Source organism: Astatotilapia calliptera, chromosome 13 (assembly GCF_964374335.1).
Source record: "Astatotilapia calliptera chromosome 13, fAstCal68.1, whole genome shotgun sequence".
NCBI lineage: Eukaryota > Metazoa > Chordata > Actinopteri > Cichliformes > Cichlidae > Astatotilapia > Astatotilapia calliptera.
This window is the reverse complement of record NC_137434.1, coordinates 14,773,898-14,800,725: the sequence shown is the minus strand read 5'-3', so window position 1 is coordinate 14,800,725 and position 26,828 is coordinate 14,773,898. Positions and strand designations below refer to the sequence as shown.

At 39.8% G+C, this 26,828-nt stretch overlaps 2 protein-coding genes across 10 annotated transcripts; one reads left to right on the top strand and one right to left on the bottom strand.

Moving 5' to 3' along the window:
* Positions 1-982: 982 nt before the first annotated feature.
* ap3m1 (adaptor related protein complex 3 subunit mu 1) lies at positions 983-13,482 on the bottom strand. 5 transcript variants are annotated; one of them, XM_080287603.1, is made up of 10 exons: positions 13,303-13,321; positions 6,622-6,712; positions 5,984-6,332; positions 3,477-3,648; positions 3,220-3,357; positions 3,017-3,102; positions 2,804-2,937; positions 2,464-2,671; positions 2,105-2,249; positions 983-1,990 (listed from the first exon to the last, which is right to left on the bottom strand). In XM_080287603.1, exons 3-10 carry the CDS (start codon positions 6,254-6,256, stop codon positions 1,890-1,892), a joined length of 1,257 nt encoding a protein of 418 aa, XP_080143729.1. In that variant the 5' UTR covers positions 6,257-6,332; positions 6,622-6,712; positions 13,303-13,321; the 3' UTR covers positions 983-1,889. The 5 variants fall into 5 exon arrangements, with proteins under 5 accessions (XP_080143729.1, XP_080143726.1, XP_080143730.1 ...); XM_080287600.1 differs by lacking the exon at positions 6,622-6,712 and having other exon boundaries at positions 5,984-6,261; positions 13,303-13,482; XM_080287604.1 differs by lacking the exon at positions 6,622-6,712 and having other exon boundaries at positions 13,303-13,325.
* Positions 13,363-26,381, top strand: LOC113034554 (adenosine kinase-like). Of its 5 annotated transcripts, XM_080287608.1 has the most exons (12): positions 14,270-14,366; positions 14,447-14,503; positions 15,703-15,777; positions 16,798-16,851; positions 19,950-20,028; positions 20,116-20,288; positions 20,375-20,483; positions 23,912-24,082; positions 24,184-24,219; positions 24,324-24,438; positions 24,538-24,624; positions 24,759-26,381. In XM_080287608.1, the coding sequence occupies exons 2-12, from the start codon at positions 14,490-14,492 to the stop codon at positions 24,881-24,883; spliced, it is 1,038 nt and encodes a 345-aa protein (XP_080143734.1). In that variant the 5' UTR covers positions 14,270-14,366; positions 14,447-14,489; the 3' UTR covers positions 24,884-26,381. The 5 variants fall into 5 exon arrangements, with proteins under 5 accessions (XP_080143732.1, XP_080143736.1, XP_080143734.1 ...); XM_080287606.1 differs by lacking the exons at positions 14,270-14,366; positions 14,447-14,503 and adding an exon at positions 13,363-13,586; XM_080287610.1 differs by lacking the exon at positions 14,447-14,503 and having other exon boundaries at positions 14,177-14,392.
* Positions 26,382-26,828: the final 447 nt, after the last annotated feature.

The window sequence follows — 26,828 nt, the reverse complement described above, 5'->3', positions numbered from 1 at the left end:
ATGATGACTGGACTTGGCCTCTTGTTCTCTGTTCTAAGTATTAGAAAAACTCATGACCACACATAACAACGTCTAGGGTTTACAGAGAATGGTCTGAAAGAAATACCAGGAAAGAGTCAGGCTCATCAAACCAGGTCCCTTGTTGTCCAGTTTGGCTGAGAATGTGTGAATTGTAGCCTCTGTTTCCTGTTCTAGGCTGACAGAATTGACTCCTGGTGTGGTTTTCTGCAGTGGTAGTCAATCTGCTTCAAGGTTTGGCATGTTGTGTATTCAGACTTGCTCGTCTGCATACCTTGGTTGCAACAAAAGCTTGTTTGAGTTCCTGTTGCCTTCCTGTAAGGTTGAAGTAGTCCAACCATTCTCTGACCTCTGAAAGCAATAAGGCATTTGCAACCACAGAAATGACACTCACTGGATATTTTCTGTCCTTCAGGCCATTCTCAGTAAACCTCAGTTGCATACACCAGCATCTATGCCACATTCAAAGTCACTTAAATCACTTTTCTTCTGATGCTTAGTTTGAACTTCAGCAGGTCATATCAGTCACATCTACATGCCTAAATGCAGTGAGTTGCTTTGGTGTGATTGGCTAATTTCATATGTGCATTAACAAGCAGTTGGACTGATGTACCTAATAAAATGTCCAGTGAATTTACATCCAAAAGACAGAACACACTGGTGAGGTTAGCAACAATGAAAGTCCTCAGGTCCACTGAAGAGGAACAACAAAAAACAAAAACAAAACATTAATCAGCCTCAAGACCTGAAAGGTTTGATTAAATTCATGCAATAATTTGTCTATTGAAATATGTGCCCCTAAAAATTGGGGCTACACAAATCCCTACATTTATGTTCAACCTATTAAATTCTGAACTTCTTTAACTGTCTCACTGAGGTGGTCAGAGGAGTAAAATTAATGAAATCTGCATTACTATCCAATTTTTGAAACCAGAAAAAGGGTGAAAAAACCCAACCACTCAGCTTTCATTTTAGAGTTTTTATAAGACATCTTATAAACTGAAATACAGATTCAACTTCATACAAGAGCTTTAAGTAGTATTTCCCACATAAACAATTGATTGTGCAAATGCTGTGCTGAGTAAAGAAGCTGGAATTGAGGTTATTTGAGGATCTTGTGGACTTCAGACAGAAGTGTTCCCGATAACCCGTCTGAGTCACTGATCATCAAACGATGACCACCACACAAGTCTTCACCACACTTGAATGGAGGATATACATTTTTTTGTTTTAATTTCCTCTGGCATCCAAAACATGACGTTTTGTGCTATAAGAAGCATCAGAAGCTCCTCCAAAAAGGCCACATAAGAGAGGGAGTGCAAAACACCAGCAGGGCGTGAAGACACTGCAGCTGCTTAGAAAGTGGATAAAGAGTTTTCATCTTTCAAAAATAAAAATATCTTTATAAAACTGACTAACGAAAAAAAAAAAAAAGTTTTCAAAGGCAGGTCGGTTTATTCTCAGGCAACATGCAGGAAACTTAATTTAGGTGCAGAGGTGCAGTGGTGAGCGTGGCAGTGAGCTGTAAATCTCCTTTTTCAAACCAAAATATTCCCCTTAGGCAACACTCAAAATGTGTTGGATTTTAAAAAATTAAAAGACAGAAAGGAACGAGTCACATTCAAACTGGATAGAAACTAATAGCACTTCAATTAAGTCACGCTGATTATTAAGGCTTCCCTTTGCAAGCTGCAAAAACCATCAGTTCATACAAATATGATGCTAAACAAAATAAATAACCTAAAAAAATGCAGAATTGTTCATTAATTACAATGAGCAGGTGGATATGTAAGACTTATTGGATAGTTGAGTCAGCGGTGCGGCAAACTTCTATTTGGCATGTTGGATTGCTGACCTCTGACAGTAACTGCTCAGGTCCTCACTTGGAATTTGCCCGCTTTAGTCACATATTTGACACCTTTAAATGGCTTGTACGTCTCTCCGTACATGTCGAGACGGCTCACTTTAAGACCTGCACAGAGGAGGAGAGCAGTGTAATATAAATCAAGGAAGATAAATAACAGGGCTGAAGGGATCGACGGTTTTAAATTTCAAACTTGACTGAAGTCACGCTTTGATAGATTACCTGATATGGCCAGCTGCTGGATCTTTAGGTCAATATTGAGTGAGGGGTTCTCTTCAGGGTTAGGCACTCCTGTCTGCATACTCAGACTGCCTCGCAAGTTGGGAAGCTTCTGGGGGTTAAGCTTACCAATGTCCCAAACCAACAACTATCAAAAGAGGAAAAATAAATGCTTTTTATTCATTTTAGTGTCTCCAAAACATCCACAACTGGACCAGGACAGGACCTTCTCAGGCTTTTGGTGACTGATATTCAGCACACCTGTGTGCAGGTTTGTAGTAAAGCAAAAGGCATCCTAACTGCTCGCTTAGCTCACTCCTGCTGTGTTACTGCTCATGACAGCCTTTGTGGTGGCTGGTTACCTTTGTAGTGAAGTCATAGGTGTAGTTTCCCTGTGAGGCTGTGAGGTTGGCATTAAGCACAGCCTTGGGCATGTGGACAGTGACTTTCAGGTCCTCCACTGTCTTCCCCATAGTTTGCTTGGGTCCAATGGTGATGTCGAGGCGACCGCAAGATCCTGCCTCAAAGAAACTGATGCTCTGCTTCACATACACTGGAATAGCTACAAGACTGAGGAAGGACATAAAAAAAAAAAACAATGGCTACAATAAACCTGAATGATTGGTGGTGTGAATGTTCTTATTTAAGTCAATTAAATCTGAATTATTTCATCTCCAAGTGAGAAATGATGCCCACGCTTACTTTTGAGAGCTGATGTGATAGGTCATGAGCGTGAAGTTTCCATCCGGTGGAATGAACGACAGGACACGCTCCGACTCCCAGCGCCTGAACCGCACGCATGGGTGGAAACTCACGTCATCAAGAAGCCGAGGATTCTGTCATCAACAGCAAGAAGTGTTAAAAAAGCAAAGCACTGACGGTTAGGCATAAAAGACTGAGAGGAAGTTACCCCACCATAAAGGACATCGTCAGGTCAGGCATCCCACTGAGTTTCACACAGGCTTCAATTACACCCTGGATCTCTGCAGATACTGTCGTACCTGGAAAAGGAGGAGCGATAAATCTCACCTATGAAACCTTACATGAAGAAAAGGGACTTCAAAATATCCAGCAATATAATATGTGCTGATCAAATACAAATAAGTGTCAGTTTGTACCGGATTTGTCCACAATGGCGTCTATCTCTTCTGTCACATCAAAATACGCCTCATTATTGGTGTATTTGACACCAGCCCGCCTCCATGGGATGTTTGACAGCTGACCTTGTGGCAATGTTTCTCCAACATTACTACCTCCTGAAAAAGAAACAAAACCAAGGTGAAGCCACAAATGTACACATTAACACTGCAGAGTTTACTTGTACTTTAGTTTAGAGGTTGGTAAACACTCCAAAGTCAGGGTGACCTCCAGTTACCTGTTAGCGTGTTGACGACTGATCGCAGGATGTTGGGAGGCCTGATCATCTCCTTGAGGACGTTGGACTCTGTTGCTAGTGGAAATCCATTGTCCAGCATCTCCTCCAACAGCTCATAAACTATCACCACGTTGTCACTGATCACACTTTCGGAGCACTCTCCAAAGTAGTCCTGTCAACAAAGCTGCCCGTTACACCAAAGCCAAAAGTTTATGTAGATGTTTTTCAAGCACTTATACACAAGCAAGCCATCTGGGGCCCATCAGAGATGTATCCGTATGGATGTTCATATTAGACGATGCCACTGTTCTCTGCATCATCTACAGCACAAGGACCAGGACCAAGGCCATAAAAAGTCAACCAATCGGACCACTCTCTCCATGACCAATAGGATCATGATCATCTTTCAGCAGGATAGAAGTGGTATGCATGGTATAAGTGGTAACATGTGTAACAACACAATATTTCACAACTTTTGCTGTTTCACAAAGTCCTTTATCGTTTTGTGTAAGCAAAATCTATCAACATTGAGAATCTTATGTAAACAACTTTGCTGGATGGGTTGGATTCAACACTTCAAGAGCAGGAATTTGGTGAAACTGATAAGTTGTTAAGTGTGCATGAAGGTTATAGTGTGAAAATCTGGAAAATGTGGTGATAAATCAACAACCTCGATCTTTAACACAGGATGGATGAAGTCCCATTAAGTGCTCGCTCGGTACAAGCTTCACTTAAATCTGACCAATACTGATGGAGTAGTAACGATTCTTATGGTTGGTGGACAGAGGGGCAAATGTACAAGCCCCATGACTCCTTAGGCTGGATGAGCCAAAAATGTAATTATTATATTTTTATATACCTCCTTTAATTTTTACAGCAGGTACATTTTATCTTACTCAATACTTGCATCCATGGATCATTCCTGTGCATTACTTTATTGTAATAGAAATACAATGGTTTTTTCTTTTTAATTATATAATTATATATATTTTTTTATTTTTAGGAAGATTGTTTTCTGATGCATTTCTCGTGGCTTCATGGTGTAGAGTTAACACATTATGTCAGCTCCCTGGTTTGAGACCTGAATAAGACAGGAACACCTGGAAGGGTTGTGTCGGGAAGGGCATCCGGTATAAAAATCTACCAAAACAAATATGCGGCTCCACCTGCAGTGGCGAACCTTCATGAATAAGGGAACAGTGGAAAGCTTTCTAGGATGCACTGGTGGAAAGATTACTTTGTTAACATGATACAAAAGACACAATAATGAACAAGATAAAAAAATAAAAAATAAAATAAAATAAAATAAATAAATAAAATGAGTATTGGCCTCTGTTGCCATCATGTCCATATAACACACCAGAAACCTTTTCTGTAAAAAGAATCATTTTATATTCTTACTTCCTTAATATGAATATTTTCTCCAAGACTTGCCTACACACACTCACACACTCTTCTCTGATGTTGTAATGTTGTACTCTAACCTGGTTACTCTCTGGAAATGTGTCCCTCGATCATTTGTGTGTAGATTTACTTCCTTGGTCACAAAGAGTAGGTAACTAAACACTTGATTTCTAATTTATAGGGAGTGCGAAATGGTGAGACACATTTGTTCCCCGGGTTTGACCGTAACACAAAGTGTCACTACAGGCTTTGTGTAGTTTTAACGGGCTGCTTAGGTTGCCTTAGAGCAGGCAATGCCTTAAAAGCCTCAAGTCATGAAAAAAAAAAAAACTCCCCGTGTAGATTAACAACCACAGTTTGACTAGAAGACTGCTTTAAGATGTTTCATGCACATGTGTGGCTTTTTTTTTTCTTGATTACTGCACTTGTATTGAAGGTGAGTGTGCACCTGTCAAATCCTAAAATTGAAGCTTCTTGTGCAGCGCCACACTCCTCTCCACACTCCTGCTACAAATGGATCCCTTCCTCAGAGTCCTGTTCTGATGCACACTGGTGAAACGCAGTGGATTTCCTCCACTGTGTCAGAAACGGTGATACAGGTCAATGGAAGGAAGTGACACGGTTCAGATCAAATGTTCACAGAACTTCTGATGTCACTCTTGTAGGCACTTCCCCACAAGACCAATACTTTGTCTCTGGGTTATAACTGGAGACCGAATGGGGCGTCCGTTCAGAAGCGTATGAGAGAAGAAGGCAGAAACTTCTTTTGTTATGCTCAGTTAATAACTACCATATTTGAATCATCTAAGGTTTCCCATTTGTATAGGCCCAGGCACTGACATTCTTACTTGCACATGATACACGGTTTATGCGTTTTCATAGCTGGTTAAAACAACTCTGAACGATTTTCCAAAATCTCACATAGGAAAGTAAAAATGACACCTTCCTCCTTAACTGTACAATCTCTTTTGTTTCCTTAACTGCATTCTTCCAGACCATCAGCTAAGGGGAAGTGAAATCTGATCACTTGACGTGAACCACAATCTGTCTTACTTCTTCTAGACACAATCAAAGACTTGAAGAACACAGCGCTCAAACCACACCTGAAATGTGTCCGCCACTCTGTGCAGGAATTCGATGACAAACAGTGGAGGGACCTCAGTCTGGATGACAGAGAGGAAGAAGAGTTTTCCCCTGTATATGGAGATGAGATAGTGGTGTGGGGTCTGGAGGACAGGGGGCACATTCTCTGGATCCACTGCTTTCTCCCTTGCCTCGAAGAAGTAATCGCACACACTTCGGCTGATGACACTCTTCCAGTGTTTCTCCAGGAAGATGTCTCCCAAGTGATTAATGACGAACAGGCTGTGGATCATCTCAGCTGCAACAATGAAGTGATTGTTGTTGTTGTTGTTGTTGTTGTTATTATTGTTGGTTGTGCTCAGTTATTAACTAAGAGTGACAGGCAAGGATAAAATCAGCAGATTTTAAAATAAATAAATCCTGACAGTTACCCGACATTGCGCAAATCAAAACAAAGCGATGTCACTTTTTAACATGTACCTTCCTACAGTCAACCTCTCAAACTAACTTTAACCTCAGGTATAAGAGTCACATTGCAATTAACCTTAAAGGTGATCAATAAACCTGACAGTGAGAGACGTAACAGCCGCATGGCAGCTCTAAATATATTTGATAGCCTTAAAACAATCACAAATCATAAAAAAAGAAAAAGTTTTACCTGCTGACTCCACTCCTCTGTGCCAAGATTATTACTTTTGAGCCAATATGGCTGCACAACTCCCCGAGCAGCTCAGGAGACGCCTGCAGATCTACCAACACGTAAACGCAACGACGCCGGTACAACAAGAAAACAAATCAGAAGGTCAAAGCCTACATATTATTAAAAACATTATCCTGGGTGGTTTAAATACCAAAGCAACCTCGGCGTTAACTCGAGCCGCACTTTGATAACAAAGTTTCGGGCTTTTTCATCAGGCTATATTTACGGACAGCTATAACCCGGCGCCGTGTGGAGGGACCGGGGCTTGGTTCCCCTCAGTTTTGTTTGTTTGTTTGTTTTTTTAAATTTAGACTTAGCACAAATTTACAAACTCTCAATGGGAGATAAAATTGGTGCAATAACATCGAAAAAGTGATTTTTTAATGTAATGTGTTTTATAACGCCGAATGAATTGATTGATTACGGATAAAATGTGTTCATTTCTTAAGTAAAAAAATGAACACATTTTCTCTATCATAGTGCCATCCTTACTCAATTTAGTTTTTTTTTTCTTCTTTGTCTACGTTTCTCTAGGTTATAAAATTAAGATGATTCCCCCCCCCCCCATGTTCAATCCACTTGGCTTTAGATCTCACATATGCTCGCTTAGCTTTTTCCAGGTACACATCGTCTAGTTGTGTTTGTAAAGATTGTAAGCTTTCTGACTCTTCTGCAGTTATATCAGGCTTACCACATTGCAAATGTATTTGTTCAATTTGATTTTTCTGTTGATACTTTTTCCCAGATTCTATAGCTAGTTGTTTAACACTGTATTTGAACCATTTCCATTTGCCAACATTAGACATCATGTCATCAATTTCTAATTTTATTTTTTTAACTTGTGTACAGAAGTCTTTGTTCTGCAATAAACTATTATTAAATTTCCATATGCTTTCAGCCCTTTGTTGTCTACATAAGGATAACGAGAGACTTATTAGACAGTGATCAGTAAGTGGGGTTGATTGGGTTTCACATTTAGTAACATAAGTTATTATTTGAGAGACAAGCCAATAATCTCGTCTTGAACATATGTTTTTATTTGTTGGACTCCTTGGAGCACTGTCAGTCATGGATTGGCCTCCCCAGACCCCAAACCTCAAAATTATTGAAGCAGTGTGGGACAAAACCCAGCCAACAACCAAACAAGAGATTTGAATGTCCTTCAAAAATCCTGGAGAATGATTCATTAAGACTACTAACTGCTGCCGCACTTATAAGGTGTTAATACAGTATGTCTAAATGAAAACATAACTGTAAATCCAGACACCTGAGGTTGTGCTTAAAAGAATGATACCAAACAAGGCAAAGTAAATCGTTTTTAAAGGTTAAATAGAGGGAAAATCAAAAGTAGAGAAAAATGGCCAATTATACCGTGGAGCCCAGAGGGTTAAACATTTTTTTTTTTAAGTAACGCAATAGTTACTTTTTTGAAGTAGTAACTAGTAACTTTAATTACTTTTTCAAAGTAACTTGCCCAACGCTGGTCATAGTTGGTTCTAGAAAAAAAATGCAAAGATCTTGAGAACAAATTTGAGATTGATAGAATGATACGGGAGCAGAAAAATAAACATGTGGAACTCCTGACTCCCCTTCAAGTTGAAAATAGGTAACTGAAACAAGAAATAGGCCCTGGAGCACAAACTAAGCCAGGCAATAGATGAAAAACAAAAAACAAAACTTTATAGAACTGAAGCAAAAAGATGATTGAATAAAACACGAACTCATGGCCCAAGAGCAACTAAGGCAGGGTTGTCGAACTCCAGGCTTCGAGGGCCGGTGTCCTGCAGGTTTTAGATATCATCCCGGGTCAACATAAAACCGAATCAAATGATTAGTTTATTAACAGGCCTCTGGAGAACTTTAAGAAATGTTGAAGAGGTAATTTAGATATTTAAATCAGCTGTGTTGGATGAAGGGCACATCTAAAACCTGCAGGACACCATCCCTCGAGGCCTAGAGTTTGACACTTGTGAAGAAAGAGAATAGAAGATAAATTATGAAAAAAAGAATAACAGAATATGTACTCGAGGCCGACACATTTCTTTACTGTCGAGAAAAAACTTAAAGTTGTTTAAGAAGAAAAGGCAAATTTAAGGTTGTACTTCAAAAATAGAAAAAACAAGCCAAGGAAGATTAAGCGGAAAAGGGCCCTAGCAGAGAAAAATGCAGTGCTGAAGAAAAACAACAAACTCTTGGACCTGCTTTTGGACGGGGACCGTGTGTGTGTAAAAATGTGTTACAGCTTAATAAAAAGGTTATTCTTAAATACACTGGTGCCTTTGTAACAATGCAGGGTGAGGATGGGAGTAGTTGGAAGCTGCCACTGGAAGGCTTTAATTTGTCTTATTTGTGTTCGTTTTATCCAAAAAAGGAAAGTCAGAATGAAAGTTAGATGATCCACCTCAGCGAGACGATGTTGTCAGAGAGAGGATCTCTGATACAGTCAGGTGTGTCTTAACACATCAGCCAGTGTGGGTGAAATGACAATCTCTCTGAGTCATGGTGCGAACCCCGAGCTGGGGCTCCTCCCCAATCCACCTAAGTTAAGAGAAAAACAAACGCTTTTTTCCATCAAAAACTTTTCTTCATCAGGGTGGAGAGCCTCCAACCTCTCCATGCTGAAAATGATGAACAAAAAAGCTACAAAATACAGAGAACTGCTTGTTACATGTTTGCATTATGAAATAAATTAATAATTAATTAAATAGTTGTCTATTTCATTTATAAACTTCACTATTTCATTAATTATTTCATCTGTGGTACTTACCCATCAGTGTATGTTCCCTGTGTTTGCATACATTAAAATACCAGTACTGATGACCAGAGCATATAAATGCAGCACTTTTCATATCTGACAATATATTTTGAAAGCACAAAACAAATCAAACTGTTTTTAATTTAGGTCTTTATTTTTATTGTTTTATTTTTCAGCCGTTGATTTTATGGTGATGTGATGCTATATTACATTTTTAAGATTCAGTTGAATTTAAGATTTTTTAATATAGCATCAAACTTTCTCCTCAAGTTGTTTTATACTGTAAGATAAAGATCCTACAGTAGCAGCAAGAAAACCCTGATAAATTAATAATCCCTTATAAGCAAGCACTAGGTGACAGTGGGGAGGAAAAACTCCCTTTAACAGGGAGAAACCTCCAGCAGAACCAGGCTCAGGAAGGGACGGCCATCTGCCGCGGCCGGTGGGGTGTGATGGTAAAGATAATATGAGGAGACAAGATGAAGAATATAAGTTAAATTCTAATTACATCGTTTTTAAATAAAATATACATCAGATGTTAATTCTGAGGCCAGACTAGATTGCTTTAAGATTTAAAAAAAAAAAAAAAAAAAATCAAGCTGACAATTTAGTCATCACTACTGCGTTTAAAGCAGCAGCTGAATGGCTTCTTTTAAGCTTTTAGCACTGCTGAAAAAAACCTGGCAGGCTTTCTTGGAGACACCAAGATGAATTGTTAGGCGCTTCAGTGCAACGAGGAATCCGACAAGGATGCCCTATTTCCCCAAAGCTTTTTATATTGGCAGCTTAATTGTTAACACTATTAATCAAAAATTCTAACAACATACAAGGAATATCAATTTTTAATAAAGATTTTAAAATAAGTGAGTTTGCAGATGATACATTAGCTTTTTGAAAGATAAATCAATGGTAGATAAAACTTTAAGTATTGTCTCAATCTTCTCTAAAGCTTCTGGTTTATCTCTTAATATCAAAAACTGTGAACTCCCGATTCATACAAGGTTGGAGTCCTCAATTGCTTCAATTAGAGTTGAATCTGAAGTCAAATATTTAGGGCTGACAATATCTAAATGCCTCATTAGAAGAGAAGACACTAATATTTCTAACCGTATCATGGATATGAAGAAATCACAGAGACCTCACTATTATGGTAGAAACATCCTATCCAAAGCTGAAGGTATCTCCAAATTGATCTATCCTTGTCACTCTCTATATATCTCCTCTAAAAACATTAATAATGCCAACACAGTTATTTTCCGATTTTTGTGGAAGAGTAAAACCCACTACATTAAAAGATTTCAGGAATACAATAAAGTTGGTATCAAAGCCCCAGAATTTGAATCCATGGTTGGCACCCTTAGAATTAAATGGTTAAAATCTTGTCTGTCACAGCCTGACTCCATTTGGTTTCACATACCAAGATCCTTGTTTAATAAAATAGGAGGTTTAGACTTTATTTTGTAATGTGATTTTGAGGTTAAAAAAAAAAAATCCCAATCAAGTTATCACTTTCACAAACAGATTTTGCATTACTGGAAAATTATATTTACCAATAACTTCTCTCCTCAGAATTCAACCTTATGGGTGTTCTGCGCTCACAGACGGGACAGACAGCGCGCAGCACCGCGCCTAATGATGTTTAAAAGATCCCAAAGCGCAAGTCCATCTTTTCAGACGAACTGCAAAATTATTTCCCTCGTACTGACCCAGCACTGGTAATTTTTCTTATACAGATGAGGCATTATTTCTGTACCATTATTTACTTCCAGAGGCTTTTAGGTTTTGTTTTTTTTTTGCACTTGTTGACTTGTAAAAGCCTGTATGACATATTTTATTTCACAATTCATTAACCCCACGGAGAAGGCATCGTTTAAATGCGTTTCTTTAAGCAAGTTCTTCACGACTGAGCCAAGTGTCCTCTTTTTTGGAAATCAAAATATGGTCACCCTAATAGTTTCATCAAAGGCAAAATATTCCATAGCTATGATAGAATGGTTACTTGGAATGGTTCTAGTTGAGTTACTTCAAATAAATTTGATAAAGTTTACTCGAAATGTATGAAATGGCCTATTCTACCTAAAGTTAAAGAAACACGCTTTAAAATCCATCCATCCGCTTACCCTTTTCAGGGTCGCGGGGGGGGGGGGGTGCTGGAGCCTATCCCAGCTGTCATAGGGTCGGGCGAGAGGCGGGGTACACCCTGCGACAGACTGGCGACCTGTCCAAATTCTTTATTCAAAATCTTTAAATACCATTTATCCTGAGGCAGAATTTCTAAAATAAAATAAAATAAAATAAAAAAATAAAAATAAAAATGTGTGTTTCTCTTTAATTTTCCCCTAATACTGTATGTTTTGTACTGTTCCAAATTCTTATTTGTATTATTACCTGTGTTATCCTCTTTGCGAGTTTGTATTTTGCAATTGCTCAATTAAAAAAAAAAAAAAAAAAAAAAAAAAAAAAAACAACTTTTGAACCAAAAATTGGTGCACAACTCCCCGAGCAGCTCAGGAGACGCCTGCAGATCTACCAACACGTAAACGCAACGAAGCCGGTACAACAAGAAAACAAATCAGAAAGTCAAAGCCTACATATTATTAAAAACAATATCCTGGGTGGTTTAAATACCAAAGCAACCTCGGCGTTAACTCGAGCCGCACTTTGATAACAAAGTTTCCGGCTTTTTCATCAGGCTATATTTACGGACAGCTATAGCCCGGCGCCGTGTTGGGGTATGGGGTTTTGTTTCCCTCAGTACAGTCTTGCAGGATTTCGGTCAGCGCTTCCCGACCATTCCTCGGCAAAGATAGACAGTATACCCTATAACCCATAATTAAGCTGTTATATTTTTTATTCACTGTTAGAACCTTTTAAAGAAAGTTATTTAGACTAGCTTTTAATGTATCCCGGTCTTCTCTTAGCATGTATGATACTCCTAAGATAGACAGATGGCTAGATAGATGCGGTAAAAGACATCTTGTGCTGGGAAAAAAATGTTTTTTGTTTCGTTATGTTTTGCGTCTTTTTCATTACAGGGAGTCACTGCATTGTGTTCTATGTGTCTTTAAAAGATCTAAAGAAACTCTGCAAAAAAAGAAGTGCCAGGCCTAAAAGAAATTATCTACAGCAGATGAACATTATCTGGAAGTTATAAAAATGCAATTGAAAGAAAAAAAATGCAGCAAAAACCTGACACTTTAGTTAATCCATCTCCAAATATATTTCACTAAAGGCTCATCACAAATATTCTCATGGGAAAGGTGGCAGAGCGAAATGAGGTATGCCAAATTACACCAGAAGTGGACTGAAGAGAGTCCCAGATTTAAACCCAGTGGGAGTATTGGCACATGTGATTAGGTAGAGGATCATCAGAAGGTCCTTTTGCCCCTCTTGGGGGGGGGAGAGATACTCGGGATTCTCGGCCATTTGACCTTAGAACTGAAGACTCACCTCTCATCCGAGAAGCGAAACGTCTTCAAGCAACTTAAAGAAGTCCAGACGCTTTTCTTTCCAAGCTCCTTAGACTGTTGGGGAGCTTGTTAAAATCATTGATATCATTAATGCAGAAAAATACCATCATGTTTTGATCCACCATGTACTAACACCTGGAAAGCATTTTCTTTTTTTAGCAATGATCCAAACACACATGCATGAGTAGAAAAACCATGATGGAGCACTGTCAGTCATGGATTGGCCTCCCCAGACCGGGAAACTCAAAATTATTTAAGCAGTGTGGGACAAAACCCAGCCAAAAACCAAACGAGAATGGTTTTTTTTTCTCGAGAATGATTCATTAAGACTACTAACTGCTGCCGCACTTATTTCCTATATATATATATATATATATATAGTTAGTCATGGAGGTGACTAAAGTTGCTCCTTACCTTGCCATCGCTTCACGTTAACCCTGCACGGCGTCATATTTCAGGCTTCTGATTGGTCTAGCTCTGCAAAGGCGGGAGGGAACTATTGCCTGCGAGCCATTCCCCGGAGAAACAACGACAGCCCCATTGCTCATAGCATGACCGCTTTTTCGTGCCGGCTAAGGTGATCGCAACGTGCTTTACCCAGTCAACATGGCTTCAGACGAACCCAAAGCAAAGAAACCCAAACTCTCAGAGGAGGAGAAGCCCGAGCCTCCGCCCAAAGAGAATGCCGTCAAAATAAGGTGACCGAAGACTAAAAAAAATATCCTTAATAACAGCGAGGAGACACGACCCTCCTCCCACGCTTCCAAGTTAAATGCTAATATATGTGCTATCAAACCTTAAAAGGTTGACACTGTTAGCCTGTGTGTGTGTGTGAGAGAGAGAGACACACACACGTGCACAAAATCGCGAATTTAGGCATTGATTTGGGATGTTTTCGAGACCTCTGAAGCAGTTCAATGTTGGCGAGGTCGTAGCGTAAAGCAGCGGGTGCAAAGTCCTTTGATATTTTTGCTTTTTGATAAGCAGGGCTTTAGCTAACTGTTGGCTCATAAAGCCTGCTGGGTTTGGGCACCTCTGCGGTGAAGCAAGCCCATCTAGCTGTGGCAGGTTTTAGGTTGTGGTCGAGCATGAGCACCACCAGAAAGCAATGTTGGGACTTGGTGTGGGACTCTGCACAGCTGCAGAGAAAGCTTACAAGAACCATCCCTTACCAGCTCCCAAAACACTCAATTGTGAAACAAGTCACATGGCGGTCATTGCAATGCTGTAGTGCTTCCACCATCACCACCCCCTCTGAAGAAATCTGATGGCTGCTGCTGATTACTACATTCACCTCATCTGCGGCACTCCAACAGCCCAATCAGCAGCACGCTTCTCACGGTGTAATTTGGCTTCAAATGAGTGAGTGAACTGAGCCTAGAGTCAGCAAGACAAGCCAATCACCACAGAGACACACACAGCCGTGGCCCTTGCCTCCAATTGGCCAGCTCCGAGTAGGAGGAGCTGTGTTTGCAGGGGTAAATCGATCTTCCTGCACACTGAGGTGAAATTGTCAAGTTTTTTTTAATGCTTTAGCTCCCTCTTCAACCGGTTTTAGGTCGCCCAACAGGTTTATCAGTGTGCACACAAAGAGGAACAATATGTCTGCTGCAAGGTAAGAGCAAGCTTACGTTAGGGGAGTTGATCTAAAGGCAGGCATGGTTTAGTGTAATTGTCTGCACATGCCTAGTAATCATCTGACTACACATTGGAAATTATATATGTGCTGTAGGAGACAGTAGATACGATGCAGCAAATATCGACTGGACGGTTTTCCGAGACAGAAACCCATCTGTGTAGCGTAAGTCACCGTCAGGTCTTGGCGTCTCCCTGCTCTTTGCTTTTTTGAAAAAGCTGTTCTTTCGTATTAACTGTAAATCTTTGCCTTGGGCGAGAGTAGACAGAGAACCTTTATGGGCAAGTATGGTTCCATGTGTTCATGTGGAGGTGGCATCTCTGAAGAGCTGTGTTCAAAGACTTGCTCCATCTGGGGGAGGGGGGGTTCCCAAAAGCATTGACAAAGAAAAAAATTGTTCATATGAAGGGCACCTGTGAAAATGACACCAAGACTGAGATCTAAGGGCACGTGGTGGCAGCATGTGGATTATAATGCACGCACAGTTCAGTTTTTGCTTACAGGTGAAACAACTGTGGACTAACTCGCTGGCTGGATTTGGCAACCGATGTGCCCAACATGTTGACACAGAGTAGCGGTTCCTGTGGTGCTCTGAAATTCTGTTATTTGTTTTGGTTTTTTGTCAGCATGTTTAGTTGTGATATTCAAGCTCTACTTTCAGTTGCTTGACCCAGAAAAAGAACAGACTACACAAGCAGCAGAAGCACACGCACACTGAGTGTACTGCTGTCCTGATGTTGCCACGTTGTGACGCCATAACAAAGTTACATGCATGACTGACTGGGTTTTGTAGTGCCTTCTGATGAGTCATGCATGTTTCCTATTTATGTCTCTTTGATTCGTGCTGTGCCTTAAGTCACATAATTAAAGTCAGGTGGAAACAGATCTTTTTTTGAATAGAAATAAAATGGCACGCTCACTGGAGTGAGCAATCATAAATTTTTAAGTCAGTGCAATTTGGCTTTCTGCATGTTTCTGAAATGCCTGAGCATTTGACAGATTGCTCAACCAGAGCAAAGGAGTAATGGATTTCCACTCCAGCTCAACTGTTAAGAGCACTTTATTAAAGTGAAGACAAATCGACGGGACTGAAACGATTTAATGTACAGATGACTTGTGAACGCTGTCGTATTAAAATTAAGAGATGTAGCTCAAATCTGTTTGTCTTTATGTTTCAGCACTAATTCACTCTTTGGGATGGGAAACCCCTTGCTGGACATTTGTGCCGTTGTGGACAAAGATTTCTTAGACAAGTAAGTATGAGAATTAGAATCACGAGTGCTTGTAATCCTGCCCTTTTGATTGGTCCAGTAATGAGTGGTAATAAAATAGTGCATATATATGTAAACACATACTTGGTAGAAGGTGTTTACTTCCAAAATAATACTGCTTTGCTGCTTATTCTAACCCCGATGTTATAAAGGAGAAAGAGTAACGAACTGTGATTTTATTTTTTACTTTTTGCAAGTCACATAAGATCAATTGAAAGGGAGACATTTGGTATCAGCGAGGTCACATCAGTGACAGGCTGGAGGAGAAAGAGATTCCCTGATGTAATTTGATCAGGAGCAAGATGAGGACGATAAAGGGAAGCAGAGCACAGGAAGCGGCAGAGCTGTCTAATAATCAGCGTCAGCAGAGCTGTACGTTCAGCAGATGCATTGCTTTAATGTATCCTGAAAAGAAACCGCACCCTGTTTGATCATCACGTGTATTTACATCACCAAAAACTCAGGACTTCAAAGATCCTGTAGAAGTTGTGATTATTACCTATGATGTAGAAATCCAGGGATTGTATTGACATGACACATTTAAATATTCTCTGTAGTAGTGGGAGCTATCAGCTGAGATCTGCTCAGAGTAGCCATGTTCTCTGTGAGTTGACCAAGACAGACGGGACAAAGGGCAGCTCAGCGTCCACTCATTAACCCCTTGCATAAACTCCTGGATTAGAGCTAAACCAGCCGACTGTAGCTCTAATTCAGTCCCACTTACAAAAAAGCACAACTACAACTGCACTTTAATCCCCAGCCTACCGTTGTGTGACCTCCCGTTAAGGAAACCATACCTTATTTAGCTTTAGTTGGGCTGAGATTATTTGAGCAAGAGGAAAACAAATCACACTTTCACAGGAAAAATGTGTGAACAGCACATTTGGAAGCTTTCCTACTGCACTTAAAATCCCGGCTCACATAAATGGCGTCCACATGCTTGTTATTTCTGTTTTATTTGAAAGTAATTCTTCTTCTTTTTTCTTCTCTGATTATTTGCAGGTACTCTCTGAAACCCAACGATCAGATCCTGGCTGAAGCCAAGCACAAAGAACTGTTAGTATCTCCTCTGTTGCAACATTCACTGTAGATTATGTAGGTTTTTGTAGAGCTCTTCCCATGTGGGTTTACCTAATCTTCAAACATGGCTTGTGTTCTGAATTCATACTGAGTTTGCACCCCTCTGCTCTGGAGCGGGCCAGTCAAAACAAGCGCACACTAGAAAGTGCCACGATTGACCTCTGTGCCTTCACATACAGCCAGTGGTAGAGCAGCAGATTCAGCGCAGTGAGACCATCTCATCCAATAGCAGACTGGGACACTTTTCCTCCCAGTCCCTCTGAGACAAGGGCCAGAAAGCAAACATTTAACATTATGAGATAAGAAAGTCATATGTGGCCTTGTGTGATTATACTGATGTTTTCCTACTCTTCACAGTTCAGTCTATATATGACAACAGGTTGTGCTTTAGTAATGGCAGGCACTTGCATGCACAACTCATTTTTGAGGACGAATGTTATTTGATGTCAACACATATTTAAATGACACTTTTTTGTATCAGTTTGTGATTGATATTGATCTGTGATGTGAACTAAGGGAATCATTGATCACTTACAAGAAGGTGCAAGTCCACACGTTTAATCTGCTAGTCTTGCTTCTTCTTAAGCCTCTCAGGCTGTGCTCGATTTAGTCCTCAGAAGCGTAACATGCAGGGGATTCCCCCCCCCCCCCCCGGTGAAGACGCCTCGGGGAACTGTTAGAGGGAGATAATTCCTACAATGGACAGTCACCCTTGCTCCATTTTTCTTCCCATCACCCTTTCTCCAACCTCTGGCTCAGTCTCAGGACCTTTAGCAACAGTGGGCCTGTTGTAGTTTCTGAAGAGAAGCAATAATGTCCAAAAGTCTTGAGCTGCCCCTCATTTCTTTCTATTTTGCTTCCAAAGAGCCACGTTTTCTTGTAATTGTTTTAAAGTGGTCTTGAGCAATAATTCTTCAGGCTTTCTGAAGGTCTGTTAAGGCCGTCCTTACATCGATTTTTAATAAAGTCCTTGTACTCGATCTTTAAACCAATGTTTTTTTTCTTTGTTTGTTTTATTGTTGTTTAAATCACTTAACACTGACCTATGAATTATTTAAGGACAAAAAAGGTACCTAACTAAAGGAATGAATCAGAACCAAGGATTGTGCGTATACATAATAAAGAACTTAGAAAAGAGTCTTTTTTTAAATTATGTCCTTGGGTACTTTGTTACCAGCAGGCTACTGCAGACAAACATAATTTGTTCCCAGACATAAAATTGTATTTTTGCATCAACAAGATGAGTTATTAGCCAAACACCTGGCATAGGTTAGCATGCTGTACAGTGTGACCTTGAGGAAACTGGACAAAAGAAGAAGCAGCAGAGTTCTTAGACCAATATCTGAAACTAATGTTGTTAAGAAATATTTTTTTAAAATCAGCACCTGAGAGATGTATCTGGCCATTCAGTTAGTCCATCTACTGTAATACTCTTAGTGGATGGGTGGCTGTCCAGAAGCCATTCTTAAGGAAGGGAAATGCCAGATTTCACAAGAGGTTGACTAAAAATTAGTGGCAACAGGTCTTAAGGAGTGATGAATCAAACTTTCAGAGTTTGTGTTCAGATTGTCATCAATATGTACACAAGAGGTCAGGAGAGAGGTACAGCAGTGAGTGTCTACAGCCATCTGTGGAGGCCCTGGTATCCTTTGATTCTGCTTTTCAACCAGTGGTTTTTGGGATTTTATCATAATTGATGAAATCATAAATGCAGAAAAGTACCATCAGCTTTTGAGTTACCTGGAAAGTTTCTGATTGGTAACCGCTTCCCAAGCACTACAAGTCATGGATTGGCCTCCTCAGAGCAACACCCAAAGAAGTCTTGAATGTCCTTCAAGAAGCCTGGCGACCTATCCCTGAAGACTATTTAAAGAAAATTACAAGAAGTCTTTCCTGATAGTTCAGGCTGTGTTGAAGAATAGAAGCGTTCATGTCAAGTACTGACTTTCAAGCTGATTAGAAGTGCACAAACGCACAGACCCCATTTTTGCCTTATCTACAGTATTACCATGTATGTTTGCACATGATTTAGTCATTCACGGCACCTGTTGCTCATTTTCCTAGCAAATTAGAAGGTAACAAAGTGGCTCAAGACTTTTGCACAGTACTGTATTTGAACATGCTGCCTCCGATACTCACATAAACCACAAAAACACATTATGGTGTGTAGGCTACATTTATGGAGCGTAAGATGGCAAATTCTCGTGCTTTAGCTGTAAACAGAACATTGAAGCGTGTCTGTGTTATATAACAGTGGTAAATGGTTCAGATAGTATAATCAGTGGTCAGTCATGCACGTATTGTATACTTGACCTGGAAAAAATATGAGGCTGCTGTCTGCAGAGTCTAGTCTGATACGAAGGGATTTTACTGACTAAACCATCACCAGGCACGCTATAGAGGGAAACCCAATAAAAGAGGCAATTATGCAGTGTAATGCAAACCAGTTTAATGGCACTATGGTAATCACTGCCTGCGGAAAACTTTTGATATTCCCCAATAAGAGGCACATAAATGCATTTTCCTTAAAAAACGTTTTTGAAAAATTGCAAACTTTGGGGGGGGGGGTTGTCTCCAGGACTCTTGAAGAGACTGCAAATAATGCTCTGTGCAGTGACGTCTACATGGAGATTGCCTTAAAAATATCACTTATCAGTGCACTGTTAGACCACTTAGATCAATAGTAAGTGGATTTCTGGTGGCCCAGGGAGGAATCAAAACAAGGAAAGTCAGCTCTGTTTCAACTGATAGTCTTTTAAAAAAAATCAGACATATCTTCATTTAATTGTGCTTTGGGTCATTTGAAAAACCAGGATTAGTTTGCACGCTGTGTTTCCAATCTTTATACTGAACTAAGCTTTACTACCATTAGATTTCATGTTATTTTCTTCAGCAAATAAATATATAAAGTATATTTGATAAGGTGTAAACCTTTGGTGCCAAACACTGTTTGATCAGTCATCATTATTAATCCTTTGCTCTAGGTTTCAAACTTCTGATTAGTGATTGGCCCTATCTAGTTTGACACACTTTCCTTTTGGAAATGTCAGTCACACCTTTGTTTCTTTCTGTAGGTTCGAGGAGCTGGTGAAGAAGTTCAAGGTTGAATACTACGCTGGAGGAGCCACACAGAACTCCATAAAGATCGCTCAGGTGAGATTCATTTGAAGTGTAAATGTTGCCCTCTGTGCGCAGGATGTACTGGCTGATATTGATGCGAGGTTTTGTTACTGTCTACAGTGGATGATCCAAGAACCTCATAAGGTGGGCACGTTCTTTGGCTGCATTGGCAAAGACAAGTTTGGAGAGATCCTGAAGCAGAAGGCTGAGGAGGTGCACGTCGACGCCCACTACTACGAGCAGGACGAGGAGCCCACGGGGACATGTGCTGCTTGCATCACCGGAGATAACAGGTGGGTAATTGAATGTTAACAGCATGCAAACGCAGTGTGATCTAACCTGTTTATAAACCTGTGTTTCACTACTTTTCTGCTCTCAGGTCTTTGGTGGCTAACCTAGCTGCTGCTAACTGTTATAAGAAGGATAAACATCTAGACCTCGAGGAGAACTGGAAGCTGGTGGAAAAAGCTAAAGTCTACTACATTGCTGTAAGTATTACATCACTGTATGCTAATTTGTGCCACTTTAATGAAGCTTTAAGGTGGGCATGGAGTCATATCACAAGCATCTGTTTTGTTTTTTGTCCAGTGGTTTGTAATTTAATTACTTTGTGAGGTCGTGGTCACATGGGCCTGGAGATGGTTGGTGACCACCTGGCAACCTCGAGTAAAGTTGTGGGCGGTGAGCATTTGAAGACAAGACAAGCGACTAGAGCAATCTCAGTGAAGCAGCATAAATTCCTTGCAACCAATGTCATCATGCAACTGCTTTCAGCCTGTAGCAACTAGAGATGGACCGATCCGATATTACGTATCGGTATCGGTCCGATACTGACCTAAATTACTGGATCGGATATCGGAGAAAAATAAAAAATGTAATCCGATCCATTAAATATCACGAAAGCACCTCACAAAACTTGCAACATGCCATAACTCACCTCAGAACGTTAGCACGTCGGAGCAGTATGCATCACGTGATAGAGCGGCTGTGGCATGCGGGACCTGTTGGTGGTCTGGATAGCATTTGGAGCTTCGCTAGCAACCCGGCATTTCATCTCCGACAAAGTTATCCCCGAGAGAAGTAAAGCAAGTGTGTAAGTCCATCTCTGAATGTTTGTAAAGCATTCCTGCGTTAAGCTTAACAAGCGATATATGGAGCGACTGCCTCTTCTTGCTGCTACTTCAATCATGAAACTGCTTAATGATCAGCTGATCGGCTTTTCTGTCCCGAGTCCGTCTCTCTTGTTTGTTTTTGGCCCACTTTGCACCAGAAAGAGGAAACCAGCGGCTGAACAACAGCAGTACGTTTAAGCTTGATAAGCTGTTGTTAGAATTTATTTAATATTACTTTCTACACCAGGATCTTTTTCTACGTAGCTGACGGCTGGTAACTGTGCAGGGGCGGATCTAGCAAAGTTTAGCCAGGGGGGCCGATAGGGCATTAACAGGGAAAAGGGGGCACAAAGACATACTTTTCTTTCTTATTCTCATTTAAAATGTCTAGCTTTTAATAAATAATTATCTGAATCTTACAACCAAAGTTTTAATTTGATGTACAATGAATATAAGTCCATTACTGTATATAGTGGCTATTAAGTCTAATATATATATACCCTAGTAAGCTATAGTACTTTTTCCTTTGGGAAGGTACCATCTGTGCAGTCTGCAATTTTGTTGAAGAAAGATGTTGAATCTATTTAATATTTCTTGAAAAATAATTGATTTCGGTGCATTTTTTTTTTTCACACTGCATCAAATTAAGGTTGATTACGTCGATTAAGCATCATGAGGTGGAGCGTGAGGGGTGGTTCCCTATTTTTTATTTTTTTATTTTTGTTGTTGCTGGGAGTTGGAACCCTATTAGTTAGGTTGCTTAATATTTACGCTAAGTACTCTTTAAAATACCAGAATAGGGAGGATGGTGTAGGTTTGAGTTTATTAGATTGATCAGTATTGCTGAACTATGAAATATTTTTTTTTGCATACAGGTATAACAGAATAGCTTTAGTGTAGTTGTTGTTTTAAACTTGAGTATGAACTTATACAAAATGCAGCAAGATATTTTAAAAAAACAGTTTTGTTGATTAAAGAACACTATATCGGATTCATATCGGTATCGGCAGATATCCAAATTTATGATATCGGAATCGGTATCGGACATAAAAAAGTGGTATCGTGCCATCTCTACTAGCAACCATTGGGCTACCACTCAGGAATGCTTTTTTTCCCCTAGCGACCTTTGGTTTGTGGGGAGGTCACTGACCGGCCTCTAAGCCTGTGTGAGTCTGGCCTAACTTAGGGCGGCGTTCACTTATTTGGCCTGCTCTGTGCTCTTGCATAATCACTTATGTTTTACCCTGGTACTGATCTGCATCTCTCTCAGTATCCAGCCGTCACCCGTGTTGTTTTTTTTATGGTTCTTGGATCTTCCTGTGTTGTTGGTATTAGAGCAGGGCGATATGGCCAAAAATATTTATCACGATATATATTTGAAAATTTGCGATAACGATATAACTGACGATATAATGGATGCGAGACAAAATACAACTCCACAACATTACTAGCGCAAAAAGACAACCTTCCATTTATTTTCACTTAAACAAGAAGCTGGTTTTTATGTACATTAAAGCTTTATAAAAATGCAACAGTGCAAATGCAAATTCCTTGCTGAAAGTTTAACCAAAAGGCATTTCCAGTACAAATGGGCTGACATATCCTGAGCATAACCATGTATAATATCCACTGAAGTTAAAAAGAGGTGCTTTGCAACATTAAACTGCAGTGTGCAGTACGTATGTTTCGGACCATAAGGTGCACAGGATTATAAGGCACATTAAGCGAAACAAAGCAGTCAGATAAATCAAACTTTATTAAACTCATTCTTCTTGCTTCCTCCACTTCTGTACCATTGATTCATTAATGTTGAATTCTCTGGCAGCTGCTCTATTCCCATGTTGTTGCAGTATATTAATGACTAACCTCGTATTGTGGATGGATTATCTCAGTTGTTCTCCTGACTGAAGTTTGGTCCGTTTACAGTATCCTGCCATGCGATTGCATTTGTCTCTAACCATGAGGAACCTTCACGTTAACTTTTATAAGTGGAAAAAAGTTAGCATTCATCCTCCAGCTTCACTGTGCTAATGTTATGCTAACATAGCTGTGTCGCTAGCGATCACGTAGCACATCATTATATACCAGCTAGCCCAACTTCAGTAACCCTACAAACGTCACTGCTGTTTAGTTTCCTGTCTTCATTTATGTTGGAAGTGATAGCAGAGCTGAACGTTTGATTTTTTTCAGAAATCTCTCCATCAGAACGTGCTATATCATGCTTAGGTAACTAGCGAAACTAGCGAGCTAACTTCCGCTAGCTTCCTGTTAACTTCTAACTCCGTTAAATGTAATAACTTTTGTTTTCATGGATGCCTGGAAGTTAAACTTCATAGTTACACCTGGTAAAGCAGCAATGCTGGTCGTTTTATTAAAGATGAAAGAATTTAGACAGTTTTTAACTCTAAGTGATGCTGCAGTGTTGTTTGACCTGAAGATTACGGCGTTTAGGACCCAGATTACTCCCAGATTTAAGAGCATCTTAGTCCGACAAATACGACAATAACAACGGCTGCTTGCATGTTCTGCAAAAAAATGTGCTTTGTCGTGTATCTGACGGACAAACACCAAACCAGTTCCACACCACTGAAGTTGTTTGGCAGCGTGAGTCAAGACGAAAGCAGCACCACAAACACGTGCTTGGATTAATCTGTGATAACTCAGTGGTTTAACTGTGACAATGACCTTTGTGCCCTCAATGTGGGGCTTTTGTTTTGTTGAAGACTTTAGTGTATGTGACTCATTAGACCCATCAGATATAAAAAGCAGATTAGTCCTGACCCAGTGTCGTTCCTTCCTTCCAGGGTTTCTTCCTGACTGTCTCCTTGGAGTCCATCCTGAAAGTAGCGAAGCATGCTTCCGAAAATAACAAGCTCTTTTGCATGAACCTCTCTGCGCCCTTCATCTGCCAGTTCTTCAAGGATAACCTCATGCAGGTTATGCCCTACGTTGATGTGCTGTTTGGCAATGAGACAGTAAGCCACAGTTCTCACAGTGAAATCTCCACACTAACGTTGATGATTTGCACATATTTCAGATTAACTCAATGTGATCTTTGTTGTTGTTGTTTTCTCAGGAGGCAGCTGCTTTTGCTAAAGAGCAAGACTTTGATGTGAGTAGACTGTTAGACTTTATCATTTACACAAGAGAAAGGCTGGATTTTCTGTGTATTTGTGTATCATCTGCTTTGTGTGTTGATGTGTATTTTGTCTACAGACAAAGGACATTAAGGAAATTGTCAGGAAAGCCCAGGCTCTACCCAAAGACAACAAAAAGAGACAGAGGGTTGTAGTTATTACTCAGGGGAAGGATGAAACGGTTATGGCTCAAAGTAATATTTCCTTCTTTTTTCTCCCATTTCCTGGCATCTGTTTCACTCTGTCTCTTGTCCTTGTGTGGAAGTGAACTGTTTTTCTCCTCGTCTTTCCAGGTGACAAGATTGAAACCTTCCCTGTAGTGAAAACTGACCCCAAATACATTGTTGACACAAACGGTGCAGGTGATGCCTTCGTAGGAGGTAAGAGGCCCCGGTGTTGCTATTTTTTTTGTGCCTTGGTCGATTTGCTTCAGTCTTGAGTCTTCTGTTGATTTTTATTGTGGAAGCCTCTTTTTTTTTTTTTTTTTTTTTTTTTTTTTTTTTTGGCAACACAGGTTTCCTGTCTGAGCTTGTCCAGGAGCAACCTCTGGATCAGTGTGTGAAGGCGGCACACTACGCTGCCAATGTCATCATCCAGCGAGCAGGCTGCAGCTTCCCAGAAAAACCAGACTTCAAGTGAGGACTGGTCAGGAAAGCCTTTCCTTCAGCGTGAAACCTCATACCCACTCTGCCTCCACAACCCCAACATATAAGTTCCACTATTTTCTACAAGTGCAACCCTCAAATGTGTTTTACTTCAAGTTTTTTCTTTTCTTTTAATTTATCCACACATCATTTCTTATCAGTTCTTAGTTCATATGCCCATCTTCCACGCTAAGAACCAAGGGAACTTTTAATGCGTTTAAATAAATTACCATAAAGGAATCATGGAAACACCAGGAAATGTGGTAATTGTCCTTTACAAAAAGGGCTCTAACTATAAAATCCTGCTCTCACGGACATTTGTTTTCTACAGTTTTGAACTGTACTTCAGCTCTGACATTTCTTGCATGTGGATGCACTGACACCCATCAGACTCTCGTGGAAAAACCATGTCAACATCGTGTGAGTCTGTTTTATGTTTTTTGTGTGTTATTTTGTCCCCTTGGAGACAAGAGTCCAAGCACAAACAGCTACAGCAACAGGAGGATGCATTTACACACACACAGGACTAAATAATAAAACCCCGATGAGGTTTTGAATGCGGCTCAGAAATGTGCTGCAGTGATTTATTTGATTATGTTATGATTTAGCATTCACAAAATGCCCGTTGTGAATCAAATGGCATTTTAAGTGTACATTTATTTATTTTTTTTAAATGTATCAAGGCCTCTGCCTATTAAGTTGTGTGAAAGCTGCAAAATGTTGATTATGTCAGTGCTATTCAAACGTTACCGGCATCAAATAATGAGTGCCTTTCTTTCTCCCTAGCAGTTTGCAGGCTTGATGGGCAGAGGCCTGGGGATGTTATATGAGCCTGCAGGGAAACTTGTAAGCTTGTGAGAGTATTGATGTATAAGCATGACCTCCCTTCTATATATAATGCGTTTCTGGGAATCCATCATTATATTTGGGGGTTCTCTGCCAGAAGAATACAGTGGGCATTAAAGCAGACTTTTTCTCTCAGTTGATTTATTTTTTTTTTTCAATTGACTTAACATTCTCCTGCATTGTCATGGCAAACCCTCGGGGCAATTCTGTTAAATCATTTTTTAAAAATAACTATTTTTTTCCATTTTTTTTATCAAATCTGTTTTCTCGAGTAATAAATAAAGATTCATAAGAAATTGGAGGAAAATCGTATCTGGGGCCAAGTGTTATAAACCGTCTGTATTAATGTCTGTGCTGTGATTCATACACTGGTGAGATAAACGCTGAATACTTGAATATAACTTTATTCAAAGTTTATGTAAAAGGTAAGAAATATGTGTAGGACTAAATACTGTAAGAGGTGTTGTCAAATCTGTATCTGGTTGGACTGAATCATTGGTCACTGTCCCTAAATTTCATGGCTTCCTTCACATGTTCAGATACACCAAAAAAGCCTTATAACCTGTTTGTTCCTACTGTCAACAATTTTCAGTTTGCCCATCATTGTGGTAAATTTTGAAATTAAAAAATAAACAGATTTTATCATAGATGTTTTTCTGTGTCTCATATTTTTTATATAATGTGAAGTGCACCTCATATTTCAGAGGTTTCTCTCATGGCTCGTTATGGCCTCCTTTCTTTATGTAGAAGAGTTTGGATAATACCTAAAACAAAGGTTTTTTTTTCTCTTCAGTTGCTGTAACTAACACTTTGTTTTTGTGGTCAAAAGGTTTTGAGCCACTCCCTGAGATCTTGTAATACATTTGCAGTACTCACTAACTTTCTGCAGATGGCAACAAAATTCTGTCTGCTGTTGGTCTGCAGGAATCATTCTGCAGGGTTCTGGCAGTGTGTTTGGCATCAATATACTAAAAAATGAAGCAGTTGGTTCATAATTTCTTCATTTCTTTAAAGATTGCAGCAGATTCAAATAAAAAAATGTGTCTTTTTGTAACAAACCACTAGTAACAAAGTGCCTAAAGACAAATTCAGAT